The 25,222-nt window shown below is 33.7% G+C and overlaps 1 protein-coding gene across 4 annotated transcripts in view; it reads right to left on the bottom strand.

Moving 5' to 3' along the window:
• Positions 1-25,222, bottom strand: part of Tmem161b (transmembrane protein 161B) — a 57,525-nt gene that overhangs the window by 12,785 nt on the left and 19,518 nt on the right. For all 4 annotated transcript variants that reach the window (XM_013015912.1, XM_013015910.1, XM_013015913.1 and 1 more), the window contains 3 exons: positions 18,549-18,632; positions 15,728-15,825; positions 12,198-12,354 (listed from right to left, as the gene is read on the bottom strand). In XM_013015912.1, coding sequence (XP_012871366.1) covers positions 12,198-12,354; positions 15,728-15,825; positions 18,549-18,632 — 339 coding nt within the window. The remainder of the gene's footprint in view (positions 1-12,197; positions 12,355-15,727; positions 15,826-18,548; positions 18,633-25,222) is intronic.

The raw sequence follows: 25,222 nt of genomic DNA, 5'->3' as shown, positions 1-25,222 counted from the left end.
TGATTCAAAACCTTCCAGTTTTATTGTGCTGTTTTTTTTTCTTGTGACAGTCTTGGGGCTTGAACTCAATGCTTGGGTGCTATCTCTTAGATTTGTTACTAGAACTCTGACAAAGTCACTGCTCCCCTTCTGTTTTTTTGTTTTCTTTCTTTTTTTCCCCCATGTTTAATTGAATATAAAGTCTCATAGACTGCCTGAGCTGGCTTTGAACCATGATCCTCAGATCTCAGCCCTTTCAGTAGCTAGGATTACAGGCATGAGTCACCAATACCTAACTTGTGCTCACTTTTTAAGACACAGTTAAAAGAGATCATCTATCTAAAGCCTGCCCCAACTTAATTTATTTAATCAGGATCAAATTAAAACACGATCCAAAACTAGAACTGGGATCTTTCTCCATTATACAACACTGTTCTTTTTGAAAAGATAAGCAAACAAGACATTCAGCAAAACAATTTTAGAAAAACTACACAGCGAGATTAGAGGTCAGTGGGATTTAAAGCTAGGCATTCTGAATCCAATCTGTGCACTCACAACTGATGCAATGCCTCTACCCACTGCACACAGCACCTATCAGAAGCTTAGCAGCAACACAAGAAACTTTTTAAAATAGAACTGCCCTAAAGAAGTAAATAGTTCAAAATTTGAATGATCAGTTTTTCTAAGGTATTAATAAACAAAACTATTTTTACAACCAAGGATAAGTCATTAAGTTTATAAATCTGCAAAACCAGCCATCTCTCCATATAGTAAGAATTTAGGAGTAATATTTACACTCTAGTCCTAGTAAAGTATTATGATGATTCCGTCTAAATTATTTCTAAAATCACTAACATTATTATACAAGTTTTCCCTAAACTTATTTGTCAATCTTCCTACTTTGACCAACAGCTATTAAATAATGTATAAACAATGTGTACATTATGTTGGCATGATTTTGTGCTATCAAAAAAAAGACTGTAAATCTGTATGTCAATTTCAATTAACATAACTAATAAGATGTTTAACACAAACATATTTAGTCTTTATGTCATTTTGAGAAAGAATACGAATTCTTAAAACTTTTCTTCAATGTAATTACTGCATACAATCTACCAATATTCTTTACTACTTTTCTGTGTTCAATTCAGTTTTTAATAGATCCTCTTACTACACCAGACTACACTGCAAATCTACAGTTGAACTAAAGAATTCTCAGGAAAGTTAAGAAATGGAGGTGTGGCTCAAGGGTAGTATCAGTCTTGAGTGAAAAAGCCAAGAGAGAGCCCTACATTTCCAGTACAGAAGTGGGGAAAAGAAGACTGTATTTATTGAGAGTAAGACCTTGACAGCAATCAAAGGATTTCAGCTAGGCCAAGGCAAAACCATTCCCTTTCTGTCAGGTAAGAAAAAAAAAAAAGAGGAAAGGAAGAAGAGGAAGTGGTGGAGGAGGAGAAGAAAGAGAAGAGGGAAGGAAGGAAGGAAGGAAGGAAGGAAGGAAGGAAGGAAGGAAGGAAGGAGAAAAAGATAATTAAGTAAATAAAAAATTTAAAATTTAAATTAAAACAAATTGAAATTTAAAAATGCATCTGACAGAAACTAGTACCTGGAAGGAAAGAAGGTCAAGAAATACTCAAAATGGAGGTGTGGCTCCAGTGATAGATGACCAGCTCAGCAAGTATGAGGCTTTGAGTTAAAACCTCAATACTACCTAGAATAATAAAAACAATAACAACCTCATTTTAAACTTTAAACCTTAAAGCCTTGCATGAACCAAGGTCTTAGAATAGTTTTACAGTGAACCAAAGTAGTAAATACACTGTACTTAAAATTTACATTGTGGTTTTACAAATTTCATTAACAACGAAAAATATAGAATTAAGACTTTCCCGCTTCTAAGACTTTCTAACAGCAGTATGGAGGTTCCTCAAAAGACTAAACATAGAGCTCCCATATGACCCAGCAATCTCACTTTTGGGTATTCACCCAAAATGACCACAAAAAAGGCTACACTAAAACTCCAGTACAACTATGTTTATTGCAGCATTATTTGCCATAGCTGAGGTATGGAACCAACCCAGATGCCCCTTAGTAAATGAATGGATCAAGAAAATGTGACACACACACACACACACACACACACACACACACACACACACGAATTCTATGCTTCCATCAGAAAGAATGACACTCCCCCATTTATAAGGAAATGGAAGAACTTGGAAAAAATCATATTAAGTGAAGTAAGCCAGACCCAAAGAAACATAGGTCCCATGGTCTTCCTTATTTTTAAGAATTAGTGTATATCTATAATAATCTTAACAGATGAAGAGAATAGCTCAATAGTACATATAAACACATAAGGTGACGCTAAGTGAAATGAACTCCAAGATATGGACTCAAGGTTTTTCTTTGTTGTTGTTCTCAATGTACTGTGTGATTTCTTTTTTCTTTTGTGCTTCCCCCCCCCCGCCCCATGGTTTATCCCCTGTTGTAACTGCATTTGATTTTGGTTCCCTGGGTATTGGATATACAATTATCTGAACTAGGGAAGGGAAAACGAGTAATAAAATGGGGAGACAAACAAAAAGGGGGAACCTATGCAACAGCAATACTCACATGACAATATGTTGGAAATGATCTGTACAATTTGGGGGACGGGAAGGTTGTGAAGGGTAAAGAGGGAGAAAAATGAAGGAAGGGGTAACAAGTTAGACAAGAAATGTCTACCTTACTTATGTAACTGTAACCCCTCTGTACATCACCTTAACAATAATTTTTTTTAAAAAGACTTTCTATAGCTTCTATCCACAAGATAAAACAAAGTATTACACATAGGAAAGTCTAGAGTCAAACTAGTTTATAAATTATTCAACTTAAACACATGTTATTTTTTTTGGGGGGGGTCCGGTTGTGGGGCCTGAACTCTGGGCCTGGGCGCTGTCCCTCAGCTCTTCAGCTCAAGGCTAGTGTTCTACCACTTGAGCCAGAGTGCCACTTCTGTTTTTCTTTTTTTCTTTTTGCTTATGTGGTGCTTGCAAGGCAAGCGCTTTACCACTGAGCCACCTTCCCAGCACCACACATAATGTTATTATATTACTAAAGATTTGAAAGCCAAGTGTATACCTGAAAATGATGGAGACAAGCAATAAAGAATAAAAGATCTGATTTTTAAATCCTTACAAGTGTTAAGGTTTTGTATGATTATCATATAATCTGTCTTTTAAAAAGTAAAGTATCCAAGACCTAAGTTTATTGTTAGTAAAAGCATGGGAGGGACAGACAATTTTATGTCTCAGGGCCTACCTTGAGCAAAAACCTAAGGGACAAGCTCTGGGTTCAAGCCTCAGTAATGGTGTAGAATATAAATATACTGTAGAATACAAATGCTTAAATATTTCTCTCCGTACTAATCTGAATTCTGGGTTCCTTACTCCCTTCTTTTCCAACAGAAACAAACCTAGTGGTTTATTTTTCTAGTATCAAACACCACAGGTCCATATTTATCTTTCTTTCTCTCTCTCTCTTTTTTTTTTTTTTTTGGTCAGTAGTAGGGCTTGAACTCTGGGCCAGGGCACTGTCCCTCAGCTCTTCAACTGAAGACAAGTGCTCTACTACTTGAGCCACAGTGCCACTTCAGGTTTTCTGGTGGTTTATTGGAGATATGATTCTCATGGACTTTCCTGCCCAGGCTGGCTTGTGAACTGCGATCCTCAGATCTCAGCCTCCTGAATAACTCGGATTACAGGCGTGAGCCACCAGTGCCTGGTCTCAGGTCCATATCTTTCTTAGTAGACAAGAAAGGTGGATACAGTCTAAATATCAGAATACACAAACACCAAAACTATACGTGAAACATTTTGAGGATATAGATATATCCCATTGCCTGCAAGTCCCAAGCCTAGTTTAGGAAAACAAAGCTTCATTTTATTGAAAATGGAGGCTAGATTCTCTAAAGAGACTCCTTTACTTACAATGAAAACCAAAATAACAGCTTTGGCCAAAACTGATTATTAAATAACCAGAATTAAATTTATAAAAATTAGATCTACTAAAATCTAAGAGTTTAAAATTACATGTAACTTGACACAGATATGAAACATTTTCTTGCTCTTATCACAATCTTTTAATATAATTTCTCACCATAAATGCATAAAATGTTATACCATCCGCTCAATTCATATTGCATACTACACAACTTATAAAAATAAGCATTTATTTGAGCCTCATGTTAGAAATGTTGCTTAGTATACACCTACAAAATTCTGAAATACAATGTTATGGGTTATCCAAACATGTTCAAACTTTCATTCTACAGTCCCTACATCTCTACTTGAATCAGGAGTATATTTACTGTCTCCTAAGAGTTACACTGTCTCAGATCATCAGTCTTTGTATCATCTAAACTATCCTCTTCCCTCCCATTTACCTAGTCAAAGACTCAACTGAAGCTCTACATCCTTCATGAAGTTTACTATTACCTCTCCAGCCAAGAACATTCTTATCCTCTTGTGAATTTATTATAGCACTTACTACCATAATTTACTTGCCATATAACCACATGGTAACTTGACCTGTAGTATGACAAAGCTATAAAAAAGAAGCATTTTCTAGATTTAGTGTCTGGCTGAATCTTGTATCTACTTTTACTTCATGATATTTGGCACAAAAACACATAAACCTTTGCTACTGTTTCATTTGTAAAATGAAGCCAGTTATATCTCACCTCAGAAGTCTATGAAAATTAAGATTTTTTTAGAAGAAAGGATTTTAAATATATGTTTTAAATATATTTTAAATATATTTATACAATATATCTATCACAAACTCACCTTCACAGATATGTTTACTGTTTGAAAATTAAAATGTGCTCATAACACATGGCATCCTGTAAATAAATGTAATTAGCATGTGTCAACTAAAAATAAGAAACAAGTGAAAAAAAGCATAAAAACCTTTCACACTAACTGAAGGTACACGTAATCTTCTATGTCCTCTTCTGCCTTGAGAGCTTGACAGTGAAGGAAACCTGATGGGAATGACATCCAAGCCAAGGAGTACTTGACAGTTTAGCATTGTCAGTGCCTCTGCAGTGTTCCCAGCAACAAACTTATGCTTTCTAGATAACAGAATTTTACATTGAACTTCTCATATGAGAAAAGTAATACGTAAGAACAGAGAGACTGCATGATGACACAATGCTTAGTTGTACTAAGAGTTACAACTTACAGGGGTGTAGACTGGTTTCTAACTGGGGAACAATTCAGACTCACTTCCTTTCCTTGCTATTGCCTTCTCATACACACAGGTAACCCATTGGTTCCAACAGAAAACTAAAATTTTGTCTCTTAAGAGAAAGAACCTGATCCTGGATGAGTATAGATTAAGTCAACTGCACAAAAAATAAGACTGAGGATTAATAGGATTGAGGATATTGCACATACTCTAAGGTAAGAAATGCTAAACTTTGATGACACAACCTGATAAACCTACCTTAATTTCAAATATTCTGTTAAAAATGCATTTGTAAACTGGGTGCCAGTGGCCAATGCCTGTAATCCTAGCTATTCAGGAGGTTGAGATGTGAGGATTATGGTTCCAAGCCAGCCAAGGCAGAAAAGTTCCAGTGAGACTCTTATCTTTAATTAGCCACTCAAAGACTGGAAGTAGAGCTCCTGCTTACTGTGGTAGAGCAGTAGCCTATGCAAAAGAGTTCAGATATAGTACCCAATGCACTGATTTCAAGTCCCATAACCAACCATAAATAAAATAAAAGCATTTGTATCCAGGCACTAGTGGTTCATGCCTATAAAACTAGTTATTCAAGAGTTTGAAAACTAAGATTTAGAGCAAAACTAGGCAGACAAATTCTCTGACTCTTATCTCCAATTAATGAACAAAAAGTCAGAAGTAGAGGTATGGCTCAAATGGCTGAATGCCAACTTTGAGCAGGAAAAGCCAAGGGAGAGTACAATGCTTCTGATTTCAAACTCCAGTACTAGCAAAAACAACCATGAGCAACAAATTGCATTTGCTACACCACACTTCACCTACAGGATGCATAACAGCTTAGCAACAAGTGAGATGTCAAATATTAGTTATTTACCTCTGTGAACATGGAAGCAATGGATTTCAGCAGCATGCTGCTACAGCCCAGCATTGAGCAATGTATCACACAGATCACTAGTCCAAGAAAAGAACAATGCTCAAAACTGAAAACATGGTTTCTTTAGAATGCACATGGATTTCACACCATCTTAAAGTAAAAAACTCATATGGCAGGGACTGTCGTATTCACCTTAAAAACAAGCACATTAGGTTTCTATACTGCAGGTAGAAGACTTAAAAGTTTACCTAAGCCAAAAGGTCCCAAAGGAAATCACAATAGGCAAGGGCATTATTAGCCATCTAAATAAAATGAGCTTTAGCACTATCAAACCCTTCAGTGCTTGACCAAGACCTACTTACAGAGCTTCCAATTAGCTTTTGAGCTCTGACTCTTAAATAAGAAACAAATCCTTGGACACCAAAGCTTGGATCCGAAACCTTTCCATAAAGCCAAAGGATAATTATTTTAGACTTTGTGGGCAATATATACAGTCTCTAGGGAATTCTTCTGTCTGTTTTTCCCTCAATCCTTCAAAAATAAAAGGCATTCATAGCTCTATCTAGAGCTATATAAAACTAGGCTGTGACCTAGATAACCTAGACTGAAGCTCGTCCATACAGCAGCACAGTATCATATATGAAAGATGGGAGACAAAATTATGAACAAGAAAAATTAACTTAAATAAAAGACATGCAGACAGAAGAATAAAGCTTAAAAATACATAATTACATATCAATAACTATGCACATGTTTTATAGTTTCTGTATGAGGTATTTAAATTCCATAGAGTTAAGTAAAGATAAATACATCTTTGAAACAAGAACAGGATGCTATAGAAAAAGAATCGTTAGCTGAAAAAGTTAGCTCAGCAAGATTAAAAATAGTACAAAATTAGAAATGGTCCAGTGAGAAACAACATCTCAAAAGGTTTTAGGGGTGATGTTTATTACCTTGCATAAGAGAGAACAAAAAGAGGATCAATCCAAGAGGTACCTCTGGTTATCAAAATGTGTGTAATAGAGAAAGCAAACAGCAGCTAGACAACAAACCAACGAATGCAAGAATATAAAGAAAAAAACTCTGAATTCTGTATTTGACCAATAAAAGTATTAGGATAGTAAGGCAGTTGGCCTAAAAGGCAACCAACCAGATAAAAGCCAGAGCATGGAGGGCTCCAGTGACTGTGGAAAACTCTACTGAAAAGTCAATGGAGTTAAATAAAAAGCACAAGAATTAAAATCAATGTTTTAAAATTTTAAAAACTATAATGCTGTATAGTGCTCACAAATGATTAATATTCATTTTGGCATCAAAATGAGGACTGATATCACCAAAATCTGTACAATGTAACCTGCCAAAGCTGAAAAACAAGTATTATATTTAGAAATACAAAGATTTTTAAAACCAAAAAGGAACAGCCAAATTAGGGAAGTAACAATAGGAAGGAGTAGCAGTATATTAGAAAGAATCCTGGAGTTCTTTTAATATTTAAATTTTTATTACCATTATATTTTATTTCTATTTTATTTTTATGCTTTCTAAATTTAAATTTTAAAATTATCTCTAAGTAGTTGTAAAAGGGGCTTCAAGTCAAGATGTCAATTTGTGAGTACAATGTACTTTGACACTATCACGTCTTCAATCATTCTCCCATACAAACTGGAAATTTTTAATACAACACTTAGTTCTCTATGACTATATATAACATAGATATGCATATTATTTAACAAAAAATAACATTTTTTTGAAAATTAAATCTAAACTTTAATAGTCATCTAAATCTGTGAAAAAAAGGCTACTACATTCCGGAATGAAACAGAACCTAAGATGCATACAAATTCACATTTGTTTATGTATGTAAACTATATATATAGTTATATATAATTGTATATAATACCTATATACACTATACAATTATATAACAGGAAAATTAATGTTAAGAATTAATGTAAGAATGTTAAGAATTAATGTTAAGAATCTCATACACTGAGGTATTTCCAGAGTAAAGTCCTCATAATAATCAATTAAATACTGATCTACAACTAAAAGTATTTTAGTATATCTTGATCTAAGACATATAAATATACTCAGAACAAAAGAGAGGGGTATTTAACCTATCCTGGAGAAATAAATAGGCTGATATAAGGGCTATAGTTTCCCTTCAAAAGAAAAAAACTTGATCATTTTCCAAAAATAATTCCTGGCCAAAAATTGTCATTTTCTTTCCTTTTAATAAACTTTTTCCCCATTCTATTCTCATTGCTAGTTGAATACCGAACCTACTTTATGTGCTGCTATTACTGCTGATGTTATTATTATTTGCTGGTCATGGGGCTTGAACTGTCTTTGAGCTTTATTTGTGCTTAAGACTAACATTCTACCACTTGAGTAACAGTTATACTTCTGGCTTGTTTGGTTGTTGGTTGGAGTTAAGAGTCAAAAGGACTTTCCTGCTACAGCTGGCTTCAAAACATGATTCTCAGATCTCAGCCTCCTTAGTAGCTAGGATTACAGCATAAGCCACCAGCTCCAGGCTAAGTTATTTTTACTTTATGTTATAAAATTTCAAATGTTGAACAAAGAGAAAGGTAGAGGAGTTGGCAATATTTTTTTTCCTGCCACAAGGTTGACATTCTTAATGTTCTAATTCAATATTATCATATTTACAAGTGACCACATTCCATAGAGATGCAAATATAAAAATTCTAAAAGAAAAATTAATTAAGAATGGAGAAAAGATTTATTCAGGAAAAGTATGTTAAATATGCTTACCTACAAGTTTAATATAAATTTTTCCATGGTAAATCAACTTAATTTTTAGGTCTAAAATGGCAAATTTCTCTCAGTTCTAGGAAAACAATATATTTATCAACTTAATCATGTTGTTTTAAAAGGCTACTAGTACATTAAGAAAATATGCCTTCTATATCATAACTTCCTAAAATTATCCAAAAATATTTTATCAATGCTTTCTTAGGGAATTAAAGAGAAAAATAATCGGGGGGAGGATTGGGTGGGGGGGGAGAGGCTGGGAAGGGATGTGAAGGGTAAACAAAGGAGGAGGCTGCAATGCTTGATAAGAAATGTACGCATTATCCTGCCCATGTAATTGAAACCCCTCTGTACAGTATGTTCACAAAAAATAAAATAAAATGAAGAGAAAAATAATCATTCCAATTCTAATAAATAAAATTTTCTCTAATATTTTTCATGAATTTGTGATTCTTTAAAAATAGATCATATTTGGACTCAAGCAATTTTCATATAAACTGATAAAATCTAAAACTTCATATAAATGAATAAGGAAACATCAATTCTCTAGACCTATCAAATAGAATGCTTTTATATATACATATATTATTGTAGAGATACTGTGCAGAGGGGTTACAGTTACATGAGCAAGGTAATGAGTCCATTTCCTATTGAGCAAACAATGCTTTTTTAAAAAAACAATCTTTTATTCCAGCATTAAAAAAATACACTGGGTGGCTGGGAAGGTGGCTCAGTGGTAGAGCGCTTGCCTTGCATGATCAAGGCCCTGGGTTCGATTCCTCAGCACCACATAAGCAAAAAGAAAAAAGCCAGAAGTGGCACTATTGCTCAAGTGGTAGAGTGCTAGCCTTGAGCTGAAGAGCTGAGGGACAGCGCCCAGGCCCAGAGTTCAGGCCTCACGACTGGACCCAAAAATAAATAAATAAAAAAAATACACTGGGACATGATAAAATTATATCATGTCATATTATTATATCATTAGGTCTCTAGTCATTCATACAGTGAGACAAAAGGAGGCTATTCTTAGAACACAAAGACATAATACCTATGTGCATCTGATCATATAAAGTAATATTTATTGAAATGAACTCCAGCAAATGGAAAGAAGTTTTTTTTTTGTTGTTGTTCCTGTTTTTCTTTTCATTTTGTCAATTTTTTGTTTATCTGTCTTTGGGAGGATAAAAGGGGGCACACAAATGGTGGGACAAAGGGTAAACAAATGCAGCAGTGGTACTCATTAGACACTATGTTGAGAATGAATTATATAACTTCTGGATGGGGATTGGAGGAAAAAACTGGGAGAGAACAAGGGAAGGGATGACTGTTCAAAAAGAAATGTAGTCTTAGCTGAGTGTTGGTAGGTCCTATCTGTAATCTTAGCTATTCAGGAGGCTGAGATCAAAGTCAGTCAGGGCAGGGAAGTCAAGACACTCTTAATTCCAATTAATCACCAGAAAACCAGAAGTGGTGCTATGGCTCAAAGTAGTAGAGCACTAGCCTTAAGTGGAAAAAGCACAACCTTGAGTTCAAGCCGACAAAAAAAAAAAGTACTCTTTATCTCACTTATGTAACTGTAACCCCTCTATCTTTCTATATATCACCTTTATAACAGTAGAAAAAAAGACATGAACAAAGAAACAAAAAAAGAAAAACATGATAAGATCAAATTGTACAATTTGACATAGGTGGAATTAGTCAGAGAGGTGGTTAGAAACTCAGAAAGTGAAATAAGAGTAGAGGTGAGAATCACATTGGGTTCAAGAGTGAGAATGGAGATGTGACAACTTAGCACAAGTAGAAAACGGAAGTAGAAAACAAAAGATGACTCAGTTCCAGATTTCAGGATGCTATGTTTAGTGTCACACATTCAAAAATCATTCTTATGCTTAGAAGACCTTCAAAGTTCTGCAGAAAATATCACTGCTGTTACAAGTGTGTCAAATATAACTAACAAAGGGAAGAAAACAAATGACAAGGGAAATAAAGCAATTTGCTTCATCACTTTTAAGGGAACTAATTAAATTATATATGTCCAATTTGAAGACCACTTTAACTGTTCCACCAGTAACAACTGCAGATAATTTCTGAATCAATTGATGTATGTGTTACCTTCAAATTCAGAGAGCTATTGTCCTATGTAATCAATGGAGACATACGTTTGACTAATAAATAGGCACATGCAATGAAAAGATGAAGAGAAACCAGACAGAGGTCCTTTCTGCTGGACTCACTTCACAGGGTGTGAAAGAAAAACCAGATCTATCTAATATAAAAGATAAGGTTTTGATGTTAATCTGATATGTGACATTTAATTTCAAGTTCCTGCAAAGCCTCTCTTGGCAGAGGTTATTTCTCACATACTAAATGTTTTCATATGTAATGTTCTCAAGCATACCAACAATTCTACTTCCTTCTCCTTCCTCAACCTCTTGTAGAGTCAAAGCTGATAGAAATTGGACTGTAAACTCTTCAGCAGTCTCTATCCTCTCTGGGATGGATGAACAACAAGATAAACAATTCCTGTAGAGATGCTATTGTCTGGCACCTTTCATGAAAACATAACTTACAACTAAGACAAAAATATACAGTTAAAAAACCCAAACAAACAAACAAAAACAACCCTTAGCCTGGCGCTGGTGGCTCACGCCTGTAATCTTAGCTACTCAGGAGGTCTGGGCAGGAAAGTCTGTGAGACTCTTATGTCCAATAAACCACTAGAAAACCGGAAGTGGCACTGTAGCTTAAGTGGTAGAGCACTTGCCTCGAGCTGAAAGTCTGTGAGACTCTTATGTTCAATAAACCACTAGAAAACCGGAAGTGACACTGTAGCTCAAGTGGTAGAGCACTTGCATCGAGCTGAAGAGCTCAGGGGCAGAGCCCAAGTCCACAGTTCAAGCCCCACGACACACACACACACACACACACACACACACACAGTTCAAGCCCCATGACACACACACACACACAGTTCAAGCCCCACGACACACACACACACACACACACACACACACACACACACAAGCAGTTTCATAAAGAAGGTAAGGAAATAAAAGAGCTTTTGAAACTTTATAGCAAAAATTCAATGAATTCCATCATCAGTGGAGAAGAAAATCTCCCAGAAAATAAATGTAATAAAAAGATGTAAAAAAAACAAAGATGACAATAGGAGATCCACTACATGAATAAGAACTCCAAAAAGATTGAAAATGAAGAGCAAATCACTAATAGGAGTTCTAGTGATTTATAATCCCTTTAAAATCAAATATAAGGCCTAATAGTATTAACAGCACAAGATAAATAAATTTGAAATAATTATTAATGATGTTTTGAAGGATACATTGCAAAAGATAAAGCCAGCAGGCACCAAACTAGGCTGATATTCATTTCCTGTGTAGGCTTCATAAAACTGTAGTAGACTTCTGTTACTACATACACAACTGTAGCAGCCACTGTGAAATCCACCAGCCATTGGTATTCTGGAAAGTAATGCAATGCTGAAAAATAATGGTTAAAAAAAGTTCACTTAAACTTTCACAGTTTTAGTTTATAAGAATTTAACCATAATTAACTTTTAATGTGCTACATTTTATGTTAGTTTGCAACTTAAAGTTTGCAAATATAAAACTCAGTAAAGAAATTCATAGGTTAAAACCTAAAACTAACTTCAATAGCTCATAAATAACCTGAAATTACAAAAAATTATGCAAAATATTTAAATGATTTGCAAATGTGTTGGTATTTTAACTAACCATTTTTATAAAACAATAAGCAAAAATACCCTCTTTTGAGAATCTAGCTATCATTTTAACTTCAGTAAATATAAATTGGTACAGAAAACAAAAGATTTACTTGTATGGTTCATTTCTGAGAAGTTATTAACTGATGGAGGACTGGTAATTTTGTAAGTAACTGCAAATGAAAATAATAAATAGACAATGAATTCCCTTTTCTCTTAAGCAAAGCTGATGAGTGTTTGCTAGTTTTACTTAAGAGCAAACTCCTTCAACACATGGTTACATTCTTCACAATTTATGCTAAAATTTAAATTCTCTGGTAGTAAATAAAATTCCATCACTCTTTGTATCACTGTTTCCTCAAACTTTTTACAAAGTATAGATATTCAAGTTTATCTTCTCTATAGAATGTAGTCCAAAATACCAGCATTATTTCTTTAATTCATGGAGGTAAATCACATACATAATCATCAATTCATATATTCTCATTGGCACTTAACAAAGTGATTTATTTTGCTTTGGAAAATATTTGGTTGTAAAGTATTACAATTATAACTGCAAATGCCACACATTTACAGAACAAATCATATTTTAAAAAATCATATACTCAAAGGCTTTCTAAAAATATCCAAACAAGATAGCCAAATATGTATCATTTCTGAGTTAAAAACAGTAATATTTTTAAACACCATTTTTTGTTTGTGTGACTTTATACATTTCCTGGTTTCTTTACATACATTATGGTAATATTCTGAATGTGCTTCAAGTTATTTTAATTGCTCGACATTTTCTGTTGTGACTGAGGAAGTTTTTGAACATCAGACTGGAAGGTTCATCCCAAAATGGTTGTAGAAATTATTCCTCTATCAATTCCTTACCCTCACAAAGAAAAAAGTTACCCAGATTCAGCTTTTTGGATAACTTTATGGAAGGACAATAAAATGGATAGAAGATAAATATCTGCTCAAATAAAAGCTTTTAGTTTTTATTATTAATAATTGAAGTAAGCATTCTAAATGTACACACCTGCCCATACTCTCACCAGGCTTCTTCCATGGACATCACTCATGGTAAACACTGAAAAGTTCTTATGCTCTTGATGAGCTTCTTATAATACACAGTTAATACAAATTGAGATAGACTCACAAAAGTACAAATCATACATACTCTGGATATATAGTTAACTCATGAGTTATAATTACATTCTTCTTATATTTATATAAATCTGTATGTGCCTACACTAGACAATTAAGACTCAAATAAGGTTCAGATTAAAAAAAACTTTTATCTAAACATTCATATACAGAATGCATTCACAAATGGTAACATAAATATAACTAGAATTGCTCTTAATATTCAATATTTTTGTAACTAGCTCTCAAAATTGTACAAGTGAAACCAAACAATCTACTCTATTCTAAAGCTGCATTACCTAATTTCAACTTTTTAAGGTCATTAAAATAGCCTTGTTCTTATTAACTGGCTCTATCTCAAAGTCATTAAATCTTCTTTAAATGAGTTCAAAGAAAAAATAAAAAAACTAACATAGCAGCTACCTCTACCTAATACATAGGAGTGAAGAAGTTAATACAGTTATAATAATGTCTGATACTCAGTATTTTTATATTATTTAAGTAAAATAGTGATAATTTTTCTATAAATAGCTATTAGTGAAGTGGTAAAACTATACTAGAAATAAGGGAAAATATGCTTATTGTATTCATATATGTCTCTGGATATTTTCATTTAAGGACACATAAGGACTTTGCAAAACAAATGTGATGACTAGTCAGTAGAAATGTTATGTTTTAAATGTTGCATAGAAAAAAGTGAAAAAATATTATAACATAACCAATTTCAAAAGTTTCAATGATACTAGACAATAAACTTAAACTGTTGCTTATTGATATCTTTGGCCCCTTTTGTTATATATAGTTATAAATTAATACATGTAATGTTCAACTTTCAAATATTTTGATGATACTTCATATCACACTATATGTAAAATGCCAGAAGAATCTATTACAATTTTTCAAGTCTGGTCTGAGTCCAGAAAAGGTCAAATGACATATGGTGCTCTATGCATCATCGAAATAATTTTATTGTGTTACTTTCTATCCTTTGTTATCACATGACCAGGTGGTTCTCAAACAGTAAAAAAAATCAAAATCACTTGGAGTGCATTTATTTATTTATTATTTATTTATTTATTTATTTATTTATTTGTCAGTTGTGGGGCCTGAACTCTGGGCCGGGGCGCTGTCCCTCAGCTCTTCAGCTCAAGGCTAGTGCTCTACCACTGAAGCCACAGCGCCACTTTTGGCTTTTTTTGCTTATGTGATGCTGAGGAATCAAACCCAGGGCCTCAAGCACTCTACTACTGAGCTACCTTCCCAGCCCTTGGAGTGCTTTTAAAATTACAAAGTATCAGAACCTATCTCAAGTGTCACTGAATCTCAAAGAGTAGGAGTGACAAATCTTGTAAAGAACTTCTCTAGTGATCCTAATGTACAGTGATATGTTTTGAAAACTAGTGTTTTAAATAATAATTCCGTAAATGAGATTCAAACAATTTCATATACATTTCATTTTAAACTTGAAATCAGTATAGTCATTATTGTAGAAATTGACACATGAGACGGAAGAGAGTAAATGATTTATTCTGAGATATCCAATGGATAAAAGTAAATATTGAATAAGTAAAGTTTTTCAGATTCTAAAATTCCTTTCTAGTACGTTAGGATAAATTACTGAAAATGTAAGTAATTCAACACAAATATACAAATACAGTTGAAAACTGCACAATGAAAAGAGTGGACTAGTTCAAAGAGCAAAAAATAGTTTAGAATTTGAGATTATAAAACTGTGACTTCAAGTTAAACAAAAGTATATAATAGGTTTGTATAAACTAGCCTCTTTTGAGGAATGGGGAAAATGATGCTACAGGTAAGGCAAACAGACAAATTGAATTCAAATAGTCATCTTGAGCTTCTAAGTTCTTAGATATCATATTCTACATAATAGACTTAATGATTAGAAAAAAAAGATCTAGCCACAACAGATAAATTGAAGGTATTCACTTCCATAATATAAAACTGAGATTGACAGAAGACTTTACCAAGATTTCCCTTACCTAACGTATCCACTTCTGTAACTGACTTTGTTTCTAGATGAAGGTCAATATCCTTTGGAATAGTTAGTGGTTTATTTTCAATGTGACCATTATATTTCCTATAAAAATCAGACAAGTGACACAGAAGACAAGTTATCTACACTGCTACCCAAGTGTTTCTATCAACTAAATACAAAGGAAATTTAAAAGTTCATTTGAAAAAAGGCAGAATTTCTACTATTTCATCCTAAAGAAGGTAACTCAAAAATTTAAAAAGGAGACTCCAAAATACTGATGGAAATTATTATGTTAATATATATTATCAAAAACAAGAACAAAAGCTTGGCTGCTAGTACACCCAACCATTCTCCTGTTCTCTCTCATAGATTTAATGCAATCTAACATCTATTTCTTTAGGCATAAAGGGAATGATGACAAAATATACTGTCTCTGGAATAACATACACATACACACACAGATATTTAACTACATATAAGAGTTGAAAAAATATAGTAAAATTAATATACACGAGAAAGTCAGAAACATGAAAGCCTAACATATTTGTTTCTACAAAAAGACACAGACAGAAAAACAGAAGAATTCTTCAAGTGCATCTGTATATTCTTAAATTTAGGTTTTAAAGAGAAATGTAGAAAGTAATAACCAAATTTAATTTTTAAAGATAATAAAATGATTTAAACCAAGTTTTAGTAACATTTGTTTCAATTCTGGCAAGTTTTCATTTATTCTTGAATAAATATAAACAGATAAAAATCTCAATTAAAACAACGAGGGACAAGAGAACATCACCAGTACATCTTCCTGAAATTATAAATCATGTTCAACATATAAAAATGTTATTAAATATCTACTGATTACAAGGTGTTAAAAACTCAAGTATTTACAAAATGATTATCATATTGCATTAACTAAATTCTACAAGTGCTGAACTATGAAGGTAGAGGTAGAATGCAGAAAAAAAAATGTACACAGAAAACTAACCCAGATTAAAATCCTGGCCCTTAAGTATGTTAATTTGGAAAGTGCATTTAGCATCTCTGATCAACAACTTCTCCTTAGTAAAATGTAAATTAAATTATTCAGGGTTGCTCTGTGTATTACACATAAATGTATGAATTAGTTTTGGAAACTATACTATTAGACAAGAATATTTTATTAAAGAACTTAATGAAAAGGAAGGCTTTTAATTAATATTCCCATGACTTTGAGGTATATTTAGGAAGAGAAGAGAAAAAGAAGATGGCAGTAAAGTCAGAAAACAGTCTTTTCAAATTTCCATTGTATGTCAAGCAACCATTAATGTCTAAAGAACTTTTCAGCACCTACAAATTTGTTAGGTCAGGTTAACATAATTTTGCAATATACATGAGAAATTTGGTGACCATTATTGTCTCTAATGTTTAATAATATGTTAAAATAATAATTTCAGAGTCAAAGTGAATCCACAGCTGAGGAAATGAAGGCCAATTCAGGGAGGATAATTAGTCTGAACACTTCCCAGTGAATTAAACTTAAATAAAGATAAGCAAATTTAATACTGGATGAAGTTTGCTTTCCTTTTAATTTCTATTTTTTGTGGTACTAATGTTTGAACTGAACTTCCTTGAGCTTGGTGGGCAGGTGGTTTTATAATTAAGCTCCACCTTCAACCCTGCTATATTTTGCTGGTTATTTTGTGATAGGGTTTTGTTTTCTGCCAGGGTGCATACCTGGGTACAATCTGTCCAAGTTAGGCTTTCCCACTGTAGTTAGAATAACAGGCAAGTGCCAGCACCATCCAGATTTCTGTTGAGCAGCAGGTCTGACTGCTCAGGCTGCACTGGAGTCATAATATTCTTAATTTCAGCCTCCCAAGTAGATAAGATTATAGGCATGAGCTACTGGTACTCAGCTAGAAATTTTCCAAGTGACTATATTAAGTGTTTCCATTTCACAAAAGCTAACATTGATAGGCAGTTCTCTATAAACTTTAATCATAGGTAAAGTATTCAAGAGCTAAGTGGTAGGGATATAACTCAGTGATAGAATTCTTGCTTAGGTCCTCGGTTCAGCCCCCAGCACTGTTAAAGTTTAAGAAATAAACAGAACCTATAAAGTTATACAGTCCACCTTTTCTCTCTCTTTATTTTTGTCGGTCGTCGGGCTTGAACTCTGGGCATGGGTGCTGTCCCTGAGCTCTTCAGCTCAAGGCAACCGCTTTACCACTTGAGCCACAGTGCCACTTCTGGTTTTCTGGTGGTTTATTGGAGGTAATAGTCTCACAGACTTTCCTGCCCGGGCTGGCTTTGAACTGTGATCCTCAGATCTCAGCCTCCTGAGTAGCTAGGATTACAGGCATGAGCCACCAGCACCCAGCTCAGTCCACCTCTTTTACTTTAAAAAATAAGGAAAGTGCAATCCAAAAGAAGTCAGTTTACCAACTAACATAATATGAACTAATTAAAAAATAAGTAGGAAGAAAAAAGAAAGAACTCACATCAATTGACATCTTTAAATAAAGTACATGGGTTATAGTTCTCTCCTCAATCATTGTATAATGAAATTTTCTTTAACATGATTAATCTCCTATTGTTTTCATAATTTAAACAAATATAATTAATGATTTTTAGTAAATAACCATTGTTTTGTCTTATAATTTCTACTTATCAGACTACATAGGTTATAACCACAAGTATACCAACGGTTTATAGCACATTTGATGTTTCTTCAATCATTTATTTGCATAAAATAAATTATGCATAGGGTTTATGCATAAATTTATGCATAAAACATTTGTATAAATTGTTAGTAAATACTTTATAAGATCACCAATATAACTTACCTGTCTTTTTTGCTTTTCCCTTTTTGCTGCTTCCCTGCAAGAATTCTTAATTCTTCTTCTGTAGGATGTTGGTACCACCTCAAACTGAGGGAAAAATGAAAATAAATCCTTTGAGTAAAGCATAACACTAGATTATTCCTTTATTCTAAAAATATTTAACTGAGTTTCCTATTTGTGAAGAAACTGGCAAGGAAATATTAGGTGAAAACTGTAATCTAAAATAGATACTACTAATGTCTTTAAAAAGGGTTTGAATTCAAATTCAGTTAACACCAAGCACTTACTAGATGCCAGGCCCTGCTACAGTAAGAGTACAGTTCATATAACCTATACTGTTATTAGAAATAAGTGAACTGATCTCTCCAGGCAATGGGACAGGAGCATATTAATTCTCTACCCACTCTTCATGTGAAGAAATTGATAGTTATCCTTCAAAGAAAGTTGCTTGCTTGAATGCTCAGACATTTACAGGCATTTCCTTCCCTTCCTTGAATTTCACTGAAGAATTTGCATGAGTTTGAGTTTATAACAATTAGAGAAAACTGTTTTCTTACAAACCCCTTTACTCTTGGCTATAGTGTAATAGTGTAACACTATTTGGTTAGAGTTCAGACAACTGAGTATATTCACCTCTATCACAAAATAAAAATATCCAAATGAATCAACTATCCCCTCATAATCACTAATCAGCTCAAGCAAGTACATGCTTGTTTAAATTTTGCCCAAGGCGCCTCAGAAGGTAAAACAATCAGTGAACAGCTAAGCATGGACCTTAACCAAGATCTTATTTTTATAAAAGAAACAAAGACCTAATATTGATGGAATTCCCAATTTTTAAATCACAAGTCACAATTTTTAATGTGAAAAATCCTTGTTCAAAAATATTAGCAAACTTTTTGGCTTTTTTTAGGGGGGGCAGGGACGGGTACTATGGATAGAATCTAGAGCTTTATACCTGCTAGCAAGCACTTTGTCACTGAGCTACATCCCAGCCCAGAACTTTTTTTTTTTAATCTGTCCTAGGGCTTGAACTCAGAGCTTAGGTGCTGTCCATGAGCTTTTTCCCTCAAGGCTAACGCTCTGCCACTTTGAGCCACAGCGCCACTTCCTTGGCTACTATTTTTAAAACAGTAAGAGTCGACAATTTGAGTACTGGTTATATATCTGATGTTATTAAGAAGTCACCATTCTTTTCAATAACAGGGTTTGAACTCAGGCTTGGTTTTCTTAATTCATAGAAGATAACACTACCATGTGAGCCAGGACTTCAGCCACGCTATTTTAATTAAAGATAGATTCTTGTAGGTTTTTCTGCCCAAGTGGTTTTGAATCTCGATCTTCAGATTTCAGCCTTCTAAATAGCTAGTATTACAGGCATGTGCCCATCCCTTTACTGTTAAATTTTCTGACCTATGATAACTTTCTAAAAATTCACCTATTCTACAGATACATACTGGAATATTTATGACTGAAGAAACAAGATAGAGTCTACTACAGAATCACTATGTTGGAGTGAGACGAGATTAAGGGTGATACAAATGAACTAAGCCTGACCACTAGCATGTTGAAAATAGAGAAATTCATTACATTATTCTGTGCTCATATTTTTTCACTAAAACACACAAGATCCAAATGTATATTAGGCTTACAACTTTGTGTTCCCTTAGTCTATTTCCGCAGATTCATCTTCAAATGTTTTCTATGGAAAGTAATAATAAAAAAACTACTCTGACTAAATGACATTTATTCCTCAGAAATTCTCTCCTGATATTTTCTACATATATTCTTCTGTTTATAAAGAACTATGTTCCTATATGACAAATACTTTAATTTACCCTAAAGTTGTATCCTATGATTTACAAAGTAGACTCTCTGGTATAAGAATGTATCTGTTCATAATTCTCAGTTCCTGACACAAAATTTCAAAAGCCCCAGATTATATTAAGTGATAAAGGCAACTGTTACACAAATGAATTTTCTTGACAGGCTACTATGTAGCTTCTGTGTGGGCACCAGAAATACAAATACATAATTTGAGAGGGCCAGGACTTTAAACCACTTAGAGAGACTGGAGATTTAAGTGTAGTCATTTCAATTCATAGATCAATGATATAAAATCAATGACACAATATCAGATCTATGAATGAAATTCCATAAGAAATCTGGACATCAAGGCATGGAACTTCCTGGTTGGTTAACGCACTGATACACTCTGAAGGTGACACCTGACTCTGCAGTGAGTGAATAGGAAGCTCTGTGTTCTTTCAGAGACCTTAACCCATATGCATACTTTATAGAAAACTGAAATCACAAGTTTCTTGAGTTGGCCATTCCAGTTAATTACTGAACTTGAGGAGGTCTTAGGAACCCCTGCATTTACAAATGACAGTCAGAAGTACAGGTGGCCTGGCTACCCCCAACAACTTAAAGCTGATGTGGGAGTAAAGGCACACTTGTACAGGACTCTCATTTTTAACCTGTGGGATTCACAGGTTAAAACTAAATTATAGCAAACTGAGTTGACATCAGGTGAGTTAGATTAAAATGCAATTTAATCCTCCTGAAGACTTCCTGGTTTAATTGTTTCTGTATACTTTTACTGGCATATAGTAAGTGCTCAAAAAGGATCACTGAATCAAAAGAATTTGAAAATATTCAATTATCTGTGTATGTCTGTCTGTCTGTATGTATGTATATATATATATACACCAACCAAAAAGTCCCTAAATTACAGTTAACGAGTAGACACTTCTTGAAATTTCTATTGAAGTCCAGAACTTTAACTTACAGTCAATTCTCGTTATTCGCGGTAGTTATGTTCTATAAAGTCGCCGCGAACACTGAACCATTGCTCCTAGGGGAAATAGAGGGTTAGGTTCCTGCAAGCCTCTAGGTCACAATATTTTCATCAAACGATCAATCAACTGATCGATGAAAGCACACAGTAATCTTGATTTATGTGTACTCCTATCTACTTTACATCATGTATATATTGTTGATTCCTTAACTTCGAATTCATGACCAGCTGCTCATACTTTACGCCTGAGCAAAGCTTATCCAATATCTACACTGCTATGTTAATATCTATACCGCATTTTCCTGTTTTATGAATTATTCCAGCAGATTTTCATGTAAGGTAGCTCAGTCTTCTTGTACTTGGGAATACTAGACAGTACTTCCATATTAAGCATAGGGGGAATTTTGAACAGCAAAATCACTAACAAAAGTGAAAAAAGCAGAGATAAAATGGGAGAATTAAAATAAGAAGGCAAAGGTTCCCATGAAAGACCGACTGGGAAACCATGTGTATAGATACACACAACATTTTCATGACTGTGTATTATGCCCCCATGAATGACCAGGAAAGCTCCAAGTACTGACTGAGCATGTGTACATATCATATGCAGAATCTACATATAATGAGTACATAAATTCAGAACACTTCAGTAAATAAATTATTTAAAAAAACTAAAATTAGTTGTCCACTTTTGAGAAATAATCAGTAAATAAAGTCAGCATAGCAAGATTTAAGTTATATTTAGAATGATGAAGTACTTTCAGACCTTTACATTTTCTAAAAAACCACTTACTTTAAAAATTTACTCAACATTGCTCCATTTTATTCTTTTAAGCTCATTTTGCTAAAATAGATTACGTTTATTATAGTTTTATTAGACTGATTAGCAATATGACTTTTCAAAGCTGAACCCTAAAGATGCTGAATGCTTTTAGGACTGGTATGTTTCCATTCATTCACCAGCTATTTACAGAGAGCATTCTATTTAACAGGTACTCTGCTTGACAATGGACAGTCCTGAGCGATACAGCCAAAGTCCCTGCCTTTCTGATATTTCTACTCCAGTCAGGGTAGAATTTAACTAATTGATAAAAAAAAAAAGAAACATAAATCACAAGTGTGATGTCACAGCAAGTACCAAATGGGGGGAAAGGATATGAGACACATGTAAAGATAATTCTCCTGAGACATTTAACTAGCAGCCCAAAGGGTAAGAAAAGTAAAGAGAGGATCACTTCAGGCAGGAACAGTATTCCAAAAACACAAAGAACATGAAAGAAAAAGCATACAGTACTGAAATAACTAAAAATCCAATGAGACAGAAGCCTCAAGAAGAAATGTAACAAAGAAAATAAATATCCAAGGGACTTAGTAAGAAATGTACGCATTATCCTCCCCATGTAATTGTAACCCCTCTGTACAGTATGTTCACAAATAAAATTAAATTAAAAAAATAAATAATCAAATAAATAAATTAATTAAACAGTATAATAATCAGAAAAAAGGAAAAAAATAAATAAATATCCAAGGGAGCAAATCATGCAATCTCAGAGATCATAGTACTGAATTTAGATTTTAAGCTAAAATATTAGTCTCAAAGTAGGAGAAATAATTTATCTTACATCTTATAATCCCTTTTTGCTGCCCTGTGATTTAAAGAAAAGCAAGAAAAAAATAGAAGATATATTTTTGGACAGCAAATCAACAATCTTTGCTGAAAGACTTAAATTAGTAGGTAAAAACAATAAGAAATAAAGGATATCTACATTTCTGATTTGAAGATGATACTACATTATTGACAAGGAATAAAGCAGGAAGAAACCAATTTAAAGATGTTGACTTTCAAATGTCTATTAGAGGAAGTGGGAGTGAGGCTCAAGAGATAAAGAGCTAGCCATATACACAAAAGCCAGCAAGAGCATGAGACCTTGAATTCAGGCCCCAGTACTAGCACCAAAATCAGTGGACATGACAAAAAACTGAGGAAAAAGAGCAACTAACAGAATGAAGAAGCATTTCTGTTAGAAAGCACAGGCACTTCAGAATTGAGTTTCCAAAGTCAACAATACTTCTTAAAAGTTGTAAACCAAAGAAGTATTACTAAAAGTTCTTGTTAAACTAGGAGCTCCTTGAATACAGTCATTTAAAAAAAAAAAAGAGAATGAGAAATATTTTTTATAATACAGGCTGATAATCCCTTAATAAGTATCCCTTATTAAAATATCTAGAAAAATAGTGTTTTAAGAGTTCAGACTTTGGAATATTTGCATTTACAGAAGACATCCTAGAGATGAGAGTGAAGTCTAAACACATTTTATTTATGTTTCATATACACAAAGCAACTATGTTTTCACTAAAACCTAGTCCCCAAGGGTCAAGTATAGAGTTATCTACCTATGGCATCACATGAATGTTCAAAAAGTTTCAGATTTGAGGCTGTGTTATATTTTGTCAGATTACAGACTTATTAGTCAACATATTCCTATTACATATTGGAAGGACAGAGTACAACTTAAAATATTTTAACAGTAACAAGGAACAACCAATCTCAAATGGCAAGGTAAGAGATACAGATAAAGTATTGACAAAATGAGACAATACTTCTTAAATTCGACTTCATATTTAGTATGTTTTGGGCCATCCAATCAATGATTATTATTTCATTTGACTGAGAACACAAGCTGGTTAACACAAGCAGAACAGCCATGGAACACAGAATATAAAGAGGAATTATACATAATTTATAACCTAAAGGATATATTCTAACAGGCAAAGACTAGCTAGAAAAAAAAAGATAATTTTAATTCATTCCATCTCAATGAAAACTGCTCAAATCTGACACTTAGGGCAAGAGGTAGTGTGGTCACAGTAGTCTATCCCACACCTTTGGGGAACCTGCCCAAGACCCTGGCAAATGCCTGAAACTGCAAAAAGTACCAAACCTTATATATTGTTTTTGCCTACATATATACATTATTGATAAAGTTTAAACATATGAGGTTCACAACAATAATAGTAAAATAGAACAATTATAACAATATACTCTAAAAGTGTTCATGTGATCTGTCAACCACACTTCCTGTATAATAAAATGCCTACATGATGAGACTAACTAATAGGTAAATTAGCATTGTGGCATTGTGATATGTGCTTGTAAGAGCAACATAGCACTTTAGTACCAGAGAGTAGATTTGATAACCTGAGATGGCTACTAATTGACTAAGAGGCAGATCCTGTAGACAGATGTTGGACAGAGATGATTCACATCCCTGGAGGCACAGAATAAAATTTTTTCATGCTACTCACAATGATGTACAATTTAAAACTTACAAATTGTTAACTTTGGAAAACCCCATCTCCAGTACTAGGAATTGAGCGTTAGGACCTGTGAACACTAGGGAAGTACTCTACTAGTTGATCTACATTCCCACATGTGTTCTTGAGAGGGTCTTACCACTACCTTTGCACAGGCTGGCCTCAAACCCCAAATTCTCCTGCCTTCATCTCAAGTATCTGGGATTACTGTCATGGTTCCATAATTAGCTACAGGCAAATAAAATAGTGGAAAGTGAACACACAAGTAAGAGAAGAATGCTGTCTTAGACTGCAAGTTGGATTTCAAAATCAGTTTCTTTTCTTAGAATGTAAACTTGAATAAATCACTTAAAACTCATTTTCTCATTTGCAAAAAAAAAAAAAGATATAGTATCATCTATTGAAGAAAACCACCAGGAACTCACCAACCTTGTTTTTATTTTCAAGGTACAATAAAAACTACTATTTTCCAGACCTTCCTGACCTATAGCTAGGATTACTCCAAAGGCCCCAGGCTATGTAAGCTGAGAAGAAATGATGAAGCTATTTCTAAGTATGATAT

The sequence above is a fragment of the Dipodomys ordii genome, unplaced genomic scaffold (assembly GCF_000151885.1).
Source record: "Dipodomys ordii isolate 6190 unplaced genomic scaffold, Dord_2.0 Scaffold28, whole genome shotgun sequence".
NCBI lineage: Eukaryota > Metazoa > Chordata > Mammalia > Rodentia > Heteromyidae > Dipodomys > Dipodomys ordii.
This window is presented reverse-complemented; position numbering and strand designations above follow the sequence as displayed.